We start from the raw sequence: 19084 nt of genomic DNA on the forward strand, positions 1-19084 counted from the left end.
GGGGGACTGATTTGGAGGGTGATGCTAGAAAGCTCCATGTGCTTGGAGGTTGGTGGGGGGTGTTGCACAACAACTCTGAGCAGCCACATAGTGTACAACTATGCTTAAGGGCTGGAGGCAGTTGCCCTAAATTAAATGCACTTAAAGATATCAGCCAAATGAAGTAATTTTATTATTGCACAGAGCTGTGTGCATGAAATACAGGGGAAGGTTATGAAAGGGGCTGCAAAGAAGTTTCTAGTAATAACCAGGCAGGAGGTGACTGCAGCCTGAAGGAATCAGGTTACAGTCCTTGGCAAGCAGCCTTGGAGGGTGCTTTGCCTCCCCTGATTTTCTTTGTCAGCTGTACATTCTGGTTTTGTTGCCTTTTTGGTTCTGTCCTCCTGCTTCCAAACTGACTAAATCTGTAGCCCCCAAAGCCCATGGACCTGGGATCCATCTCTGTAACCAACTCCCAAAGGTGTGACGGGGAAGCAAGGGTTGTACTAATGGCATATGGTGCTGCCTAAGAAACATTGAACAGTCTGGAGAAGCAGAGGGAAAAGACGTCTTTTATGGTCCCCAGCAAACCCGAAGCCTCTTCCAAGTACGTATCCCTCCTCCCACCCTGCACCTCCCCATGAATACGCACGAGATGTGTTTCCTATAGTAAGCCTGTCATTGGCAAGGCTGCCTGCAGCTGGGAACCACGCGCTGTAAGACTCTGAGAGCCGCTCCTGCCTCTGCAGCAAACATGAACCTGAAAACAGTTCTCATCCTCCTGGTTCTGGCTCTCGCTACCATTTTAGCTTTAGTTTGTGTGCTGCTGACTCGAAGAGAGAGACCAACCAGCTGTGAGTCCCAGACCCAGAGTGGCCAGGAGGACACATCCAGGGACCACAGCCTGGTGTTTGCTGATCTAACTCCAGAAGAAATGGTGCAAGTGGTGAGGTATCTGCGGGAAAACCTTAGAGTGCCGCTGGTAGATGCCTCTCAAGCAAAGCCCTCGGACAACTGCATTTACTACATCGATGTGCAGCTCCCCACCAAGGCAGAGGTGCTGCTATTTTTGGATGGAGGAGTTCGCCCCCCACGGCAGGCACTGGCTGTGGTGTATTTTGGAAACCAACCAGACCCGAACATTACAGAGTATGTGGTGGGACCCCTGCCCAGCCCAAAGACTCATCGGGACTTCACAATGCAGAAGTACGGAGGGAAACTCCCATTCCACCGCAGGCCAGTGACTGAGAAGGAATACAAGGACATTGATTCCTTCATCTCTGAGGAGTTCTCCAAAGCAGAAGGATTTCTTCAGTACTGCTGCGATTATGACGGGACCAACTTAGCCACCCTCACCACCGCCCCCCGAGGGTTCCAGTCTGGAGACCGTGTGACTTGGTTTGCTCTGTTCCAGAAGGTGTATGGTAGCGGCTTGTACGTGCACCCAGTGGGGCTGGAGGTGCTGGTGAACCACAGCAGCCTGGACGTGTCCCAGTGGAGGCTGAGCAAAGTGTTCTATAACGGCCGGTACTATGGGGACATGGCCCAGCTGCAGAGGGAGTTCGACCAGGGCCACGTGAGTGTTGTAAAGGTTAAAAAGGTTTCCCCCGAGGAGGAGTTTGGGTCCCTGAAGCCCAGAGCAGGCCCTGGAGCACCAGGCACTTTTCAGTACGAGCCTCGCGGGCCACGCTACAGCATTCAAGGTAACCACGTTGTATTCCAGGCCTGGAGCTTTGCCTTTGGTATGGATGTGAATGCAGGGCCACGACTGTTCGACATCAGGTTCAAAGGAGACAGGATTGTCTATGAGCTGAGTCTCCAGGAAGCCCTTGCACTCTATGGCTCCAATTGTCCTGGGGGGATGGTGACTAGGTACATGGACGGCAGTTTTGGTATTGGGAAGTTTACTTATGAGCTGGTCCGGGGAGTTGATTGCCCCTACACAGCCACTTATTTGGATAGGTACTACTTAATTGAATCGGAGACCCCCAGAGCCAATAAGAACTCCCTATGTATTTTTGAGCACGATGCTGCCGTTCCTCTGAGACGCCATTACTCCAACTTCCAGTCCCTGTATTATGGGGGGCTGACCAAATCAGCTTTGGTCTTCAGGGCCATTTCAACAATCATAAACTATGACTACATTTGGGACTTTATCTTCTACCAGAATGGAGCAATTGAAGTCAAAGTCCATGCCACTGGCTACATCAGCTCGTCCTTTCTCTACGACACAGGCATAGACTATGGCAACCAAGTGGGGGAGCGCACCCTGGGCACAATGCACAACCATCTCGTAAATTATAAAGTGGACTTGGATGTTGCAGGTAGGTCTCTGCACATCACACTTCTGTTTGTCTACACGATGGGCTTGGGCCACACCCCGAAAGATCACCAAGAACTGTGGGGCTCCCAGGAGCTCCATAGCACTGATTCCTGGGGTTTGCTGATCAGAAAAAGCAGCCCAGAGTGGCATAGCTTTCAACTTTGTCTCCTGAATCCTGGGCTCAGCAGGGGCTTGTCCTAACTTAAGGCAGATTCCCTCTACCCAGAACACCTACAGCCCAGCGGAGTTATGCAGCCACATCCTTATCTGGCCCCTCATCCTGGGAATTATTGGGTTGGCATAGAGTCAGGAGTGGGCAAAATATGGCCTGCCAAGGGATTTTCTCTGGCCCAAGTGCTAGGGGCAGCCCAGGTTGTGGCATGTATGGTTGGTCCCACCTCCCCTGGGCACATACTAGGGCTGGGGCAGCACAGCAGCTGGACTCGCTTCCCAGCAGCCCTGGCAGTGGTGGCTTCTTCCAACTGCCGCCGCCACTGGATCTGGTCCCACTACCTGGGCACCCCAGCCCATCCTTCCTGCACCCATAGCTGAGGGTGGAACCAACGTAGGAAGTGTATACAGCCAGGCAGATGGGATGGGACAGTGGGCAGGCAGGGAGCAGTGTCCAGAAGCAGGATAGGCAGGCAGGTGGGGCTGCGTTCATGGGGTGGGATTGCGGGTCATTGACAGTGTGGGGCTGGGGGCTGGGGCAGAGCTGCAATCCACTGTCTGCACAGCACTGTGATGGGTGCTGGTTCTGCAGGCAGGGGCATGCAGGGAGCAGATCACAGCTCTGTCCCAGGCCCCAGTCCTATGCTGTAACTGTCCTAAGCTCCTGGACCCGACCCTACTCATCCATCCTGCTCCTGGATGCTGCTTGCTGCCCGTGCACAGCCCCATACCATCTGCCTGGCTGTGTGCCCTGCCTGCGTGGGTTCCAGCTATGGAGACCCTGGGATCACAGGGCTGTGACAGTGTGGGGCTGAGGCCTGAGGGTATGGAGCACAGAGGCATGATCCGTGCCTTGCACACCCAGGCATAGGGGCATGTGGGCAGTGGATTGTGGCTCTAGCTCGGCCCCAGCTCTGCACTCTCACCTGCAGCCCCCTCCCCCTGCCATCCCACTCCCAGATGCCCCTCTCTATCTTCCCGTGTTCCTATCCCAACCACCCAGCCCAGCGTGGAGAAGAGCCACTTAAGCAGTTTTAGTGAGCTGGTCAGGGTGGAAGGAAAGGGTGCTGACCTGGCCCATAACAGTTCACCAAAACTCCCTAAATGGCTCTGTGGCCCAAATAATTGCCCACCCCTGGCATAGAGATGAATACTATTACATTGGGCTAGCCTTGCTCTGGGAGCTGGCCTATGCTGGACTAAAACACAGCCAGTAACTGGGCCAGCAGCTATGTGCTTTGAATTGTATAGCCTATGGGGTGTGGGTTTGAGCAGGCCCATTGTGCAAAACATCCACCAGGACAGAGGAGGAGATAAATTATCTTATGGAGCCTTCTGGATTTGTTTCTACACAGAAAATGATAGACCTAGTCAAATTTAAAAATTACACTGTATTGCATAAACTTTGGATGCACCTGCCTTCCCAGGAAAGAGGAGAGGAAGGGCGAAGCTGAAGTTGGCACCGGATGTCAGAGAATGATGATGATGATGATTGCTGCGGGGGTGGTACTGTCATTGCTGCCCTGCGTTTGGTTTGCTACCAGCCGAGCAGCTTGTGGGACGGCTAGTGGGGATCCCGCACCAAGCTAGTGGGAGAATTTAATGGAAACTTGCCTATCAGGTTAAAAGCTGTGAATGTTTCACTGTCTCCCACCTGTGCAGGCATGTGGTAGTTATGCACAGGTCAGAGATGGCTGTGTGTTCATAGATCTCCATAGCCTGTAGAGGGGATGTTTATGGGAGCCACACATCCTCTCCCTTGAGTGAGAAAGGCCGGGGGCCCTCATCTGGGTGAGGTGAATCAACAGAGGGGGCTCTAGGGGTGGAATTCCCTTACCCTTTGTGCACTGAAAAGACATTTTTTCAAGCCAAATAAGTGTCCTTTTGGCACTTGCTCACAGTGTTCTTTTCTATTACCCCTGTACTGCAGAGGCTTAAGCATGTGTGTGGCTCAGTGAGATGTCTGCTGCCCTGAAAGGGAGTAGGGCCCTATGCCTAGCTAAGATCTTGTTCTCAATGGGTCAGAAGCCTCATCACTGTACTGCTCTGTAGCCAATGTCTATTAAATGCAAGGTATAGGAGCTCCATATCAAAGGAGTGCTGGAGACAGTCCAGCTTAATGGCCAACCCAAGGCGCGGTGGTTAAAACATTGCCCTAGGAAGTCAGAGGGGTACAGGTTAACTCCCCCATCTCCCTCTTGAGGGGGAGGATCTAGAACCTGAGTCGTTTCTAGGCAAGTGACCCAACCACCCAGCTTACTGGAGCAAAAAAAGTGGAGGATCTCCCTCCTTCTATTCTTCTTTCCAGGACTTATACTCAGGCATGCATGCACACAGCTGCATCCTTTCCCAGCCAGTGTGTTGCCTATTGTACATGCTCAGTCCACCCAGTAGGGTGGCCATCATAGAGGACATTCCAGTTTTCTGCTACTCTGTCCTCCATTGATACGAAACCTGACGCCTTTATGTCCTCTATTTTTTTTCTTCAAGAGAAAAATAGAGGACATAAAGGCATCTGGTTTCATATCAGTAGAGGACAGAAGACAACTGGAGGTTTGGACAATAGAGGACAGAAGACAACTGGACAACTGGAAGACAACTCCCCTCGGGCCCCAGGGGAGGCACACCGGGGTCAAAGGTTAGCGTGGAACTAGTTAGGGAGCTTCTGGAGGGGCTGGACATGTTTAAGTCAGCCGGCCCAGACTATCTCCACCCTAGAGTCCTTAAGAAATTGGCCGAGGTCATTGCAGGACCCCTGGCACGGCTCTATGAGCACTCGTGGTGCTCTGGTGTGGTCCCAGAGGACTGGAAGAGGGCCAACGTGGTTCCCATTTTCAAAAACGGGAGGAAGGAGGACCCAGGAAACTATAGGCCAGTTAGTCTTACCTCAATCCTAGGCAAGCTGTTTGAGAAAATTATGCTGGCACACATCCATGAGGGGCCAGCTGGGGACTGCATGCTTAGGGGCAACCAACACGGGTTCATCAGTGGCAGGTCCTGTCAGACCAACCTGGTGGCCTTCTATGATCAGATTACCAGATCATTAGATGCAGGGGTAGCAGTGGACATAGTCTTCCTGGACTTCTAGAAGGCATTCGACACTGTCTCTCACCCCGTTCTAATTAAGAAACTGGGGGACTGTGGTGTCGACGCCCACACGGTCAATTGGGTTGCCAACTGGCTGGAGGGCCGCACCCAGAGGGTGGTGGTGGATGGGTCCTTCTCAGCCTGGAAGGACGTGGGCAGTGGGGTCCCGCAGGGCTCGGTCCTCGGGCCTGCACTGTTCAACATCTTCATCAGTGACTTGGACGAGGGGGTAAAAAGCACCCTGTTCAAATTTGCTGATGACACTAAGATGTGGGGGGATGTGGGCACACTAGAAGGTAGCATCAGGCTTCAATCAGACCTAGACAGGCTACAAGGGTGGGCGGATGTGAATAGGATGGGATTCAACACCGACAAGTGCAAAGTGATGCACCTGGGGAGGAACAACCGGCACCATACCTACAGGTTGGGGAACTCCCTTCTTGTCAGCACGGAGGTGGAAAAGGATCTCAGAGTCATAATTGACTCCAAGATGAACATGGGCCGGCAGTGTGGGGAGGCAGTCAGGAAGGCCAACCGTACCTTGTCATGCATCCACAGATGCATCTTGAACAGGTCCAAAGAGGTGATCCTCCCCCTCTATGCGGCACTGGTCAGGCTGCAGCTGGAGTACTGCGTCCAGTTCTGGGCACCGCACTTCAAGAGGGATGTTGACAGCATGGAGAGGATCCAGAGGAGGCCACTCGCATGATCAGGGGGCAGCAGGGCAGGCCCTATGAGGAGAGGCTACGGGACCTGAATCTGTTCAGCCTCCAAAAGAGAAGACTGAGTGGGGATCTAGTGGCCTGTTATAAACTAGTCAGGGGGGATCACCAGGCATTGGGGGAGTCCCTGTTCCCCCAAGCACTGCCAGGAGTGACCAGGAATAACGGTCACAAGCTGGCAGAGGGCAGGTTTAGGCTAGATATCAGGAAGCGCTACTTCACGGTCAGGGCGGCTAGGATCTGGAACCAACTTCCAAGAGAGGTGGTCCTGGCTCCTACCCTGGGGGTGTTTAAGAGGAGGTTGGATGAACATCTTGATGGGGTCGTTTGACCCTAGTATTGTTTCCTGCCATGGCGGGGGGTCGGACTAGATGATCTACTTGGGTCCCTTCCGACCCTAGAAACTATGAAACTAAACTATGAAACTATGATGGCCACCCTACCACCCAGGTATGCTTATATGTCCACATTTCAGGGGTAATACAATTACAGCCTCTGCATATCTGCCAAGCAGACCCCTTATGCACCTGGAAAACTCTTTTAGGCACACAAAGGGCAATAAAATCCTGCCTTAAAGACTTCCTGCCCCAGTATACTGAGTGCCCAGGAAGCTCCCAGCTGCTCCATCTGGTCTCATTTGAGGACTGTTTTCTTTCACAATGGTTCTGTCTTCAGCCTCCCTACTCAAACCAAGGACCTGATGCTTGAGAGTCGTAGGAGCCCAGGGAGCCTACACAAGCCAAGGGTAAGATGCTTGAGAGCAGTGGAAGCCCAACACAGCATTCCTCAGGGTCTGTCTTTGGTTTGTAGGGCATAAAAATTCTCTGGTGGCCCAGGATATGGTATTTGAGTCAGTGCAGGCTCCCTGGAGCCCCCAACACCAGATACAGCGTCCACGGCTCACCAAGAAGGTCTTAGAGAAAGAGAACCAGGCTGCATTCCCACTTCACTCCAACATCCCCAGATATCTCCATTTTGCCAGCAACCAAGAAAACAGGTGGAACCACCAGCGGAGCTATCGGATTCAGTTGGTTAGCTTTGCCGGGGACCATCTGCCAGAAGTGAGCTCCATGGAAAGGTCTATCAGCTGGGCAAGGTAGGTGCTGACACTTACAAATGAAGCCATTCCTGCTGATGCTACAGAGCCCCACTCTGGGTCTGTACTATGGTTGCAGCATTCTCTAACCAGTGGGGTGGGTCAATGCTTCAGGGAGAAGCCCCCCCAGGGGTGCAGCTGTGGGCCAGCATCTTCATGCTTCAGGGCATCACTGGCTGACTCTTCAAGGGTGAAGAGAAGCCTCTCTCCTATGCTGCCTATTCCATGACTGCCAACTGTAACAAGTGCTCATCCCAGGGGTGGCCATAATGCCCTTTGCTCTTCCTTCAGTCCCCTTCCCCTTTCCTGCCATGCCTTATTGTTGTTTGATCTTTCAAAAGGAAGGCTGCCCCAGGGATCCCCAATCCCTTGTTGGTATTCAGGTGCTTGTACTTTGCCTTAAGGGTTTATACTGTGGCTCCTACCACCCCTTAAACTACACCCATGCCTCACAGATGTTATCAATCATATTGATCATCAGCTGTCTTGGGCCATGGCCTTAGTCTCTAACCTTCAGTCTCCCTACACTGTTCCCTGTTCCATTCTGAGCTATGGGCTCTGTTGTTCTATCTTCCAGGCCTCTCTGAGCTTCCTCTGCCCCGTTCCCAGGGCTATTGGTACCTCCTCTTCCCCTTAGTCCCTTCCTAAAACCTCCAGAGTTGCTTACCCCCAGCTCAGATATTACCCAGCAGCTCCTCTCTCTGTGGCTCTTAGGGATAGACTGCCTGACCAGCTCAGGGCCTGGGCTTATATACTTCAAGCCCATCCCCTTTCTGATCAAATGACTCTAACTGGCCCGTGCCACATCTGCAAGCTGCTTCTCAGGCAGCCTCTTCCCTTCTTAAAGTAACAGGCATGCTAAGTGCCCTGTAATACCCACTACATATTTTCCTCTGAGGCAGCTGGCATTGGTTGTTGTCAAAGGCTGTACTGCATGGGCTAGTGGAGCTTGACACCAAGGTCAAATGGTGAGCTCAGTGCTCTACCTTGTCTCCGTCTAATCTTAGTAGGGCATCACAGTATCTCTGCCTTAGGACTGTTGTACCATCTAACCAGGGCTCCCACTAGCAGCTGTTGCTTTAGATATGATTTGGGGCAACCTGGCCTACCACAGGGATGAGATACAGGGAAGGGGTCCAGAGCTGAGTCTGTTTTTGCAATTCTGTATTCTGCTGTTGCGGTTTCCTTGTCCGCTGGCCCTGCAGCCTACAGACAGGCCTTTCAGTGCTAAGGAATGCCAAGGGCCTCCAGAAAGATCTGTCACAGACAAAGAAAAGAACCAAAGGGAAATGAATGCAACATCTCTGTACAAAAATAGTACTGGGGGCTGTGACGAAGTTGAGAGAAACAGGCCAGGAACTCTTCCCCTGCCAACCTACTGGAGCCTAGGGAGAATGTGAGAATGGACAGACACTGTCAAGCGAAAATTAGAATTATGGTAAAAGGGTTAGGCAAACTTTCCATGGATACCTCTGCCAAAGAGGGGGTTTCCCATGGGGTCAGGCCCCGAGAGACTCCCAGCTATTTTCCTGATGACATCACACAGAATTCTTTTAAGCCACCCCCTCCTTGCAATGCATGCACCTGGCAGCTATTTGCTGACTTTGTCCTCACTCCATCTGGAGGGTGAAGTAAGATTAAGTATTATCATGCCTGGTAAATCATGGATAAGCATAAGTTACTGCCTCAGCACAGGGGACTTGAGTGGAATGTAATGGCTTGTGATAGACAGCTTTAGGGCAGCTGATATATAATGAGTCACTTTGGCTTTCACTTGTGTTTTTTTGTTTCCGAAACCTCTCTATGGGGCCTTGTCCTTTAAGAAGGGCAGATGAACTCTCTGGAGAGCAGTCTAAGTGGGCACATGCAAGGTCCATGTACCCAGAGTGCTCCAGTAATGCATTAGCCCTTGTCATTTCCTCCCAGACTCAGCCACAAGACCTATTCCCATGCTGTATTCAGCCCTTGGTTACATGCCCACCTGACCTCCTGCTGCTGAGGGTTTCATGGCTCCTATCTTTAATATCCTCTCCACCTAGCATGCCTGTCCTTGGCTTTGTATGCAAGCAGGGGATATGTCTTTTGGGATGGACTCAACAGAATGATAGTGTTGCGTGTGCAGGGCTCCTGCATTAGTAACTTGCATAGGTGGAGTCTCTCTAAGGCGCCACACAGAAATAGCATGTGGCATTTTCCTTGACAAGCACTCTTTATTGCCCCATGTGCCCTGGGAGCAGGGAATGTTACCTCCCCTGCGGAAAGAGAGGTGTGTTGACTTGCCCAGACTCAGATCCCAGGAGGCCAGGCATCTAGCACTGATGCCATTGCTATCCTGCATTGCCTCTGATTCAGTTTACTTGGGAAGAACAAAGAAATTTCTCTCCCTCTCTGGTCTTTAGGTACAAACTGGCTGTCACCAAGCGGAAGGAAGACGAGCCAAGAAGTACTAGTATCTACAACCAGAATGACCCTTGGAAGCCCACTGTGGCTTTTGCAGATTTTGTGGACAATGAAACCATCACAAATGAGGTGAGTAGGGTCCTTTCTGTGCTGCAGGTACAGCATTTTGTGGGGGGTGGGGATAGAGGTCACGCACACCTGCATGCACATACCTCATTTACTCAAATATAAGGTGACCCTGATTATAAGATGACTCCCCAGTAATTTGATTCTGAATATGGAAAATTTATAAATTTGGTATCATTTTCCAGGTATAGAATCTAATTTTTGGAGGCTTGTCTTGAATTTGTCCCCCTCCCACTGCTACAGCAGGGAAAATAAATGTTGCAGGGCTGGGGGGGTCAGGTAGCAACATTGCCCTCTGCCCCACCCCAATTTCTTTCCCTTGCAATTGTTTCCCTGCTCCTTACTGTCAATCCCTGCTTTCCCTGAGCACATGAAAGTGAGAAACAAATCTGGAAAAAAAATGACCTTAAAAGACATAGCTGTAATAATTTGTATATAGTACCCCTACACTTAGTTCACCCAGAAATGATGCATTTTACTTTTTTTGAAATTGCTGCGGGCTTTTGCACACGTACTCCATAAACACATTTTTAAGGAGCACCTACTCCTACACTTATACCTACTTCTGGAACCAGCTTCCAAGAGAAGTGGTGCTGGCTCCTACCCTGGGGGTCTTTAAAAGGAGGCTAGATGAACACCTTGCCGGGGTCGTTTGACCCCAGTACTCTTTCCTGCCATGGCAGGGGGTCAGACTTGATGATCTGCTCAGGTCCTTTCCGACCCCACCAACTATGAAACTACTCAGAGAGAGTATAAACTTTTTTTGGTTTGGGGATTTTTTTTGTGCAGTGAGAGAATACAAAATTAAAAAAAAAAAATTCAAGGCCAAATCAGTTCCAAATTCAATGGGGCAAAGCCCAATAGTCAAGTTCCAAAATTCTCCAAATCCAAGCAGGCATCCTACATGCAAGCCCCAAGCCTGGAGGCCTTGGGGTTCAGATGGGCCCTGTCTCCCTAATTTTTGATTAGCATTTTTGCCCCATATCGGTATTTTATAGTCATCCTCAGTGTTGCCTGCATTTAATCAACTTCATAGCTGGTTTCTATTACTGAGTATATGCTGCTTTTGGCAGTAGTTCAAAGACAGGCAATGTATTTAGTGTGGTTTCCTTATATGCAAATATAAGAATAAAGGCGCTTTTTTCCTGTGCTGGTTGGGGAAGAAAACCTTATCTTACATTTGAGTAAATATGGTAGTAGTAGTAGTAGTAGACAACCATTGATCCTTCTGGATCATGGTGTATGCATGAGATGTCACCCAGACCATTGATGTGCAGGCCTAGGCAGGAGTATGGAGGCTGTCCAGACCTTCCATGCTCCCTTTAGGCCATTGAGACAGAATCCAAAGGTCAGGCCGAGTCCAGACGTTCAGTGCCTCAACAGCTGTAGTTGTATCCACATCTGAGAATCAGAACCAGGTCTCCTGTATGCCAGACAAGGTTTCTACCACCAAACCTCAGGGGTCTCCAAGTAAATATGGGACATATGTCCAAACACAGCATCCCTCTTGGGTCACATCCCAGCCAGCAGGGATTTTCCCTTACTCTTTGTTTATACTCAAGCACTTACTAGTCTGTTGCAGGCCCTGATATCAGTCATTGCTCAGCATCTGCATTTAGTGTAATATTGACAGGGAGTGGGGTTGTGTCCATCAAAGTCTACCCAAGGTGTGGTATCCTAGCTAGGAGTTCTCCTGGCATCACCCACTGACCTCTCCCTTTTTCTCTCTCTCTCTCTTCCAATCACAGGATCTGGTTGCCTGGATTTCTGTTGGTTTCCTGCATGTCCCACATGCTGAGGATATCCCCAACACAGTGACTGTGGGGAATGGAATTGGCTTTCTTCTGAGACCCTACAACTATTTTAATGAAGATCCTTCTCGTGACTCATCTGACAGTGTCTACTTCAGGGCTGACCAGGACCCAAGCAGGTGTGAAGTCAATCATGTGGCCTGTCTGTCAAAAACAGCCTCATGTTCACCAGCCTTGCCCCCGTTCACCTATAGCGGCTTCCAGAACCTGAGCAGTGTCTGAGCCACAGGCTGCAGGGACTCACTTGATGCACACTGGTGACTGTTCACAAGGCAGCTGTGCTCCTGTTTTCACATTGTAAGCAGCATAAGAGCATGTAACAACCCTTGGGTTCACTGATGCCTGTAGATTTGTGTGAGGCTTATACTTAGCTGACAAAGTATACAGCTTGCAAAAGCTTCAATGAGAGAGGGTTTATGGGTGCTCTTCCTCTTCCCCTCCCTCCCCCCCACTGTTTCTCAAAGATAAATTGGCTTATTTTGTTGCTCAACTGAAATCAATTAGAGCAGAGGTGTCAAAAATATCTGGCCCTGTGGGCCAGATGAGGGTCACTGGGCCAGTCTGTGGGCTGGATCAGGACCATTCACTGGAGCTAACACTCAGGTCAGTCCAGCATTGGCATCACATGCAGAGTGCTGGCACCAGATCCAGCCCATGCACCAGACTGGTTCGGCAAGCCACATGTAGCACGTAAGATCAATCTGAAACTCACAGGCTGGATTGTAGGGGTCCACCATCTGGATCCAGCCTATGGGCTGTATGTTTGACACCCCAAATTACAGTACATTTCTCATAAGCAAAGCCCTGAGAACATGCTGTAAAGAGCCATTCCCTGTTAGCTAGGCCTAGACCACATGCGGTCCCTCAGTATGTTTTCTTGCTCAGAAGTTTTCCTGCAATCCCTGGTTTCCTAAGCACACGAAAGGTCAGACTTTCAAAGGAGTTCAGATCCCATTTTGACACTTACACAAACTGCTTATCTTAAGTGGGGGCTGAATTTTCTCTGAAAATCCAGTGGGGAGAGAGCAGCTTGGCCAAGTGACCATGTATAAAGGGCAGCAAGGTACTTCTGAGCATACTGTGCTTTGGAGGAGAACTCATCCCCATAGGATGCAGCCACAAAACTGTCAAAGAGGCTGGTGACTATCCTCTTTAAGGACTGGAGGAACACAATGGCACAGTGCATGCTGGAACCTGTCAGTTCCACAGGATATGCCTCTGTAGTGATCACGAAAAAGGATAATCCACTATATGCAGCATAGCCAGCCTTCCCCTGCCCCTGGTTGCTGCCTATGTTTGTTCTGAATTTGACATTTCCCTGGCCTTCTTCTCAGATTGAGCTCTTGGTTCCACAGATTCCAGCCACATTAAGACCGATTGCAGGATCACAGTGTATTAAATTGTGAAGAGGAAGCTGTTCAGTCTCACTAGGCAGAGGTTGATGCAGCCTTCACCAGTGGGATTTACAGGCCCAGGAGCTGCAGCCAGCTGTTAGCTCAGGCCCATCATTTACAACCCATGATGTTTCTATATTAGCCCATGGTCTAGCTTTTGGTTTGCTAAGGTATACTTCTGACAAAATATTGCAGCTTTGAGTCCATTTATCTGTACCCAATAATTACACATGCACCATGTTATAGCAAGCAGGGAAGAAGCACCTTTATTACTAAATCTAGGGTAACTAACTACTAATTCAACAAAAGGTAAGCCACAGCAGGGTTGTTTAGGAGTAGCTTCTCAAGATATATATGTGCTGCATTCAGAGGTGTGATTACAGTAAGCACAGGCAATTCCATGTCAGCTTTAACACAGCTATCACAAGTAACTGCAGCAGGAAAGCTGTACAGCATAGGCTGCACATCTTCCTGGGAACTCTGGCATGTACTCGGCAGCTAGACCACACTGAAGCCTATGCCCTAAGTCTTTACTGCTGGTTTCCCATGCTAGCTAGATCAAAGCCAATATGGAGTGTGTCTATGCTGGCTGCCAGCACACCTTCAGCTGCAGCAGAGACACGGCCAACCACTACTTCTGGAGGTCAGTGAGGGATCTTTGGGGAAGAAATTTGGTCCCATATACCAGGATACAGGATATGAGGCAAAAAGTATGGTTCTGTCCCCAGCCCTGCTAACGACTCACTGGGCACATCTACATGAGACACTATGTTGGTGTAGCGATGAACTACCGTCACGTTGCATCAGCAGGCATCAACCATGATGCTGACACTACTGTGCAGTAGTAGAAACAATCCATGTGGCACCAGGACTGTGCAGTAATGGTGGTTACTGCGCAGTCCAGTGCACGTGTCGATGCAGTAAATGCTGCCAGGTAAGCATCTATATGTGTAGAGAAGCAGGACCAGATTTGTTGCTAATGGAAGCAAACCGCTCCCACTTCCTGGGGCCCTGCAATGGGTCCCTACCACCACCACAGTGAGTTCTAGGCTTCCCCTGTGTGCTAGCTCAGGGGCTGGCAGGAAGCATCAGAGCAGGAGAGAGTTGTCTCCTGGTGAGGGCTGGGACATTGCTCCCTGCCGCTAGGGGTCTGTCTGCTGCCAGGGTGGGGACAATGTTTCCCTCCCTGCCCTGGCAGAAGGAAGCTCCTTGCCCTGGCTCCCCAGTCAGGGCAGGAGACTTGGAAAGAACTGCAGAGGAGGGGCAGGTACCAGCCCCCTGCCCTGATCTGCTGGTGGGGCAGCAAGCAGAAGGGCTGGTGCTGGGCAATCCTTTATCTCCCAGTGCAAGCTCTGTGATTACATGGCTGGCACTGGGAGATAAGGATCTCCTAGTGCCAGCTCTGCAGTCATGATTTCGGAGCAGGGGGCTTGGAGTTCCCTGTTGCTGGGGCAGAGGGACATAGTCCCTGTTCGGGCTCTGGTGATGGAGTCCGCCCCAGCAGCAGGCAGCTCCTGGGGCAGGAAGCAATCTCCCTGCTACTGTGCAGTTAATAACTGCAAGTAAATTTGGTACTTGCATTTGCAGTTAGCAAATTTACTCATGATTAGCGAGGTTAACTGCTCAGTAAGCATGTGAACGTGTCTATGCACACGCGTGCTGCTTAGTAAACTGTACTATTTTGCAATAAAGTGTCTTATGTCAATGCCCCCACTGTGTCTTTGGATGAGTTCCTGCTCCCTGCATCCATATCCTTGTTTTCCCAGCTGTAAAATAGGACTGATAATACCAGCTCTCTGTTGACATATTTTTTGAGATCAATGAAAGAAGGGGCTGTGGCCTCTTGAGAGGGGTACAGGACTGGCATGAGGCTGGGGTTCTGATGTATGCCTTCTGTGTGGGATAAATGGGGTGCCAGGTGGCAGGAGAGGATATGCCATGTACTAACTTTCAGCAGGCTCCAGATATGTTCCTATAGGCTGACTGGCAGAGGAAATGTCGAGGGGCCTCAACAGCCCCTGCAGTTTAGGCTGTGCCTGTTCTGCTTGCCCACTAAGATGCAGTGGTCTCTCCCCACAGCAGGACAACAGGCAGGCACTGTATCTCAAACTATGCCTGGGTTTGGGAAGAATCATTTTCCACATGCTGCCTGCAGAGAGAGAACAATGTTGTGATTTCCTGCCAGCTGGTCTGGTGGAATTTGCTGTGGGGCCCAGGAGATCTTCCTTCTTTGGGCCAAGAATGTAGTTCCCTGACTATAAACAGATATTCGAGTACTTCTTAAAGCCAGACTCATGTTTGATTCACTCTTCAGCAATGGCCAGAAGCAGTCCCCAGCAACAAACACTCCCTGCTTTAGGTATACTCTGACCGGGCTCTGGATGTCTGTCCCGGTTTGACTCCCCAGACCCAGGAACTAAGATACCTGTTTGTTACTAATAGGTTGTGGTGCAGCTTCAATTCAAGAGGACCTGTGGAGCAGCACAGAGGGGATAAGAAAGTTAATGGGATGCTAAATTCCCTCCCTAATATAAGCTATCCTGGAGCGGGAGGTCTAAGGCTGAATGCCCAGGTGGTGCCCTCAGCTTCTCCCAGAGTGACAGGCCCAGTTAGCTGGGAAGGGTCCACCTCTGGGCCTGGAGCCCCTTCATTATATCCTCTCTCATGTACAGGGGTACATGGGAGCATGCTCAGGAGCTCTGCCCAAGCTGCGGAGGAAGGAAGTGGGTATGTGCAGGTACACTACTAGGCACAGACAGAAGTGACAATTTTCACCTGATCTGACCCCTGAAAGTGCTCTATAGCTGTGACCAAACACAAGTGCATGGCTGCAGAGCATTTTAAAAGAACCTGATCCCACAACAATCTGAACCCTCATTACACAAGGGTTCAAATGAAGGCGCTTCATTAATTTATGTCTGCACACACCAGGAGCAGGGCTCAGCTGACACAGCCCAGCACTGCTCCCAGCACTGTTTTCAGACTAGGATGGGGAGAAGGGAGCAGCACTGGTTCTGGGGGTTGCCCAGCCAGTGACAGAGGATGGGGTGTGTGGATTAGGGCCTCTTTCCCTGGCTCAGCTCCAAATTGCAGCTCAATCCCCCACCCTCCTGACCCAATAGCTAATGTCTGTTGATTTGGGAGGATCAGTCTAACTCATGGCGCTTTCTGTAAAACACCACGAGTTAGGCCTGGGAGTTGCACTTATAGCTGCACCTACTGCTTCCAGATGAGTTCACTGGGTGCAGACAAAAGTGCATCTCCCAGCTGTAACTCAGAAAGCTTTCTGCAAAGTGTTCTGAGTTACAACGTTACCCCGGTCCAAACAGAAGTTCACTGTTGGTTTCAGGGAGGAGGAGAACCTAGCTGCTGCTGGGAGCCTGCAGCCAGGTTCCCATAGCAATGGTCAGGGCTCTCTGCCAGTGCTTGCTGTTTTCAAAATGGAAGCAGGGAAAGGCAGTGGAGGGAGTTTGTTCTTGGGGCTTTCCAGTTGGTGCTGAAGGGTGGTGTGTGTGAATTGGAGCCCTCCCCCACTGTGAGGGGGGAGGTCCAATATACCCACCCTACCCTTGGGGGGGGGGAGGGGGCTGAACTCCCTCTTCCAGTATGGGAGCTCTGCAGACACAAGTAACAAAAGATGCTACATTTTGAAACATCTTTCTCTGATACCTGGTGCAATGAAGGGTCTGATTTTCACCCAATTGGCCATTTTTTAAGCTGTCTGCAGCTATGCACTTGTGTTTGGTCACAGCTATGAACAGCTTTCAGGCATATTGGCTGAAAACCGTCACTTCTGTCTGCACCCTCAGTGTCAGTACCTTCCAATACATCCAGTTTGTAGAGTGGATCTAAGGGGATGTTGGCTCTGCAGCCTGAGGCTGGAAGCACTGCTACTGCTGCAGGTGAGTGACATTTCCAGCTGCCTCTGAGCTGGCAGCCTTCAACCCCAGGCAGCTTCAGGGCTCTGGGCTCTCACTCTTTGAAATCAATTAGGTGATTTGTACTGGGATAGCATGGAGGGGCCACAGCTCTGCTATGCTGGGGCACTCCACAGGCTCAGCACCATTGTCCTGGCCCCTGGACTCAGGGACTCTGCCAGGTCTTGTGATCATGACACTTCTCTGAGGCACCTGGGCAAGGCAGGGCAGAAAAGAAGGGCTGCAGGGGCAAGAGAAGGAAATGAGATTTTAATGAGAGCAAGGCAGGCTTCTTAGCATAGGCAGAGGGAGGAAAAATTATTGTGGGGGGGGGCAGGCTGACCGTGCATCCCCTCCTCCACACCTAGCAGGTAAGTCAGTGGGGGAAGGGGTTGGGGGAGAGGGAAAGGCTGGGGGCAGGGCAGATCGAGGCCCCCACGGTGAGGGAGGCTCATCCAGGGGCACAGGGTAGAGGGGGCTCCCGTTGCTGTGTGCACCTTAAGGGGGGCCCAGGGGTACGTGCCCCCCTGATCTGTGTGCAGGGCAGAGGTGGGCTGCCGCTGTGCACTGGGCTCTGAGCCCTGCTCCTGCTGCTGCCTCCAGAGCCGAGCCACACAATGTGTATCCCACAGCTGGGCGGGCAGGGGACACAGCGCAGCCCAGAGGCAGCAGGCACATGAGGTTGTACAGCTCCAGAGGCAGTGGCAACGGGGTGCAGAGCCCAGCGCACAGTGGCAGCCCGCTTCTCCCCTGTGCACAGATTAGGGGGGCACGTATCCCCCAAGCCTCCTCGGGGTGTGCACAGTGGCAGAGCCCTGCCCTCCCATGTGTCCCTGGACAAGCTGCCTGGGCTTCGAGTGTCCCACAACCTGGCCCAGCCCCAGGGCCCCATTCACCCCAGCCCCTACCTCTGCCCCACTTCCTCTGTCAATGTGGGAGCCTTCATCTGCCCCCTCTGCCAGCCCTTTCCCTTTTACAGAGTAGCTTGATACTTACCCACCTGCTGGGCAGCAATCCACATGTGGGGCTGTGATCCTGGCTGTGTGCGCCCCCCTCCCCACCCCTGCTGCAGTCGCCCAGAGCCTGTGGCCAAGCTGCCCAGAGGCCCTACCTACTGCCCCACATATGGGGGGGATAAGCCCCATTAGCCCCGGCCTTACACTGTCTATGCCTCTTAGACAGGCCGTGCCTGCTCTGGGAAGAGCCACCAATGCTTGAATGGAAACTTTCTGGTGTGTTCAGCGAGAGGCAGCTCCATCCCTCTCTGAGGCACTGGGGAAGGAGACAGGATGTTTGCCTGAGATTAGGACATCAGCTGCCTTACACATTTCCCGTCTCTAGCTGCATTTTTCCATTCCATTGGCTTGTGACAGCAGGACGGTTACCAGAGCAACCACCTGTGCCATCACAAGCAGAAAAGCATGTGACCAACAGAAAACTACAGAGATGGCCCCTTGTTCCTAAAGCCCTTGCCAGTGTACTGTCTAGCCACTGGGGCACACGGGGCGAGAGGAAGGGTCCTGAAGTGCAAAGGCCAGTGGCCAGATAAGTGCAGTTCCTGCTTTGCTCAGAGAAAGGGTGAGGACAGACCGGAGGCCCTTCTGCCCAGACCTGCAATCCCTGTGCTCCCCTGCCACTGATCTCTCCCCAGCAGGTGGCAGCTCGGCTGCTTCAGTGCAGAAAACAGGGCTGCCTGTGCTGCAGCTTGTGGGAGGCTGGGTTCCTGGCTTACCCATTGCTCCAAGAGGCTCAAGTATTCAATAGTTGCTTGTGGATTGGGACCAGCTCAGTGCTGGGCAAGGGAAGCAGGCCCCTGGAAGCAGCACTGCCAGGAACATGGGCACAGATTCTGCAGGGTGTCCTTTGTGCTCTCCCTTGCTGTGGTCCATTCACAGTGCTCGTGCCATGAATGCTCTGTGGACCCTGTCCACTGACAGCAGACACTAGCTGGAAATTAGGGACAAACAAGGGAGTTAATGTGTAACAATTGTTCTGAGCAGAGATTAATCAGCCCTGGCCTTGGCTTCTGTGGAGAGTGATCCTTCTGGCTCCGAATCA

The 19084-nt window shown here is 51.4% G+C and overlaps 1 protein-coding gene across 1 annotated transcript; it reads left to right on the forward strand.

The window, feature by feature from the left end:
• The first annotated feature begins 255 nt into the window (after nt 1-255).
• Nucleotides 256-15382, forward strand: LOC149866727 (amine oxidase [copper-containing] 3-like). The gene is made up of 4 exons (XM_090044060.1): nt 256-2303; nt 7093-7378; nt 9778-9907; nt 11653-15382. The coding sequence occupies exons 1-4, from the start codon at nt 734-736 to the stop codon at nt 11935-11937; spliced, it is 2271 nt and encodes a 756-aa protein (XP_089900186.1). The 5' UTR covers nt 256-733; the 3' UTR covers nt 11938-15382.
• The last annotated feature ends 3702 nt before the right edge of the window (nt 15383-19084 follow it).

Source organism: Crocodylus siamensis, chromosome 4 (genome assembly GCF_052110815.1).
Source record: "Crocodylus siamensis isolate JL-2025a chromosome 4, ASM5211081v1, whole genome shotgun sequence".
In the NCBI taxonomy this organism is placed as follows: domain Eukaryota; kingdom Metazoa; phylum Chordata; order Crocodylia; family Crocodylidae; genus Crocodylus; species Crocodylus siamensis.

What these genes read in the sequence shown, in the direction of transcription:
- LOC149866727 (XM_090044060.1), top strand. Translation starts at nt 734, where the DNA reads ATGAACCTGAAAACAGTTCTCATCCTCCTGGTTCTGGCTCTCGCTACC. An exon ending in AGTGGACTTGGATGTTGCAG is followed by an intron (nt 2,304 to 7,092) that starts GTAGGTCTCTGC and finishes TTTGGTTTGTAG; the next exon opens with GGCATAAAAATTCTCTGGTG. An exon ending in ATGAAACCATCACAAATGAG is followed by an intron (nt 9,908 to 11,652) that starts GTGAGTAGGGTC and finishes TTCCAATCACAG; the next exon opens with GATCTGGTTGCCTGGATTTC.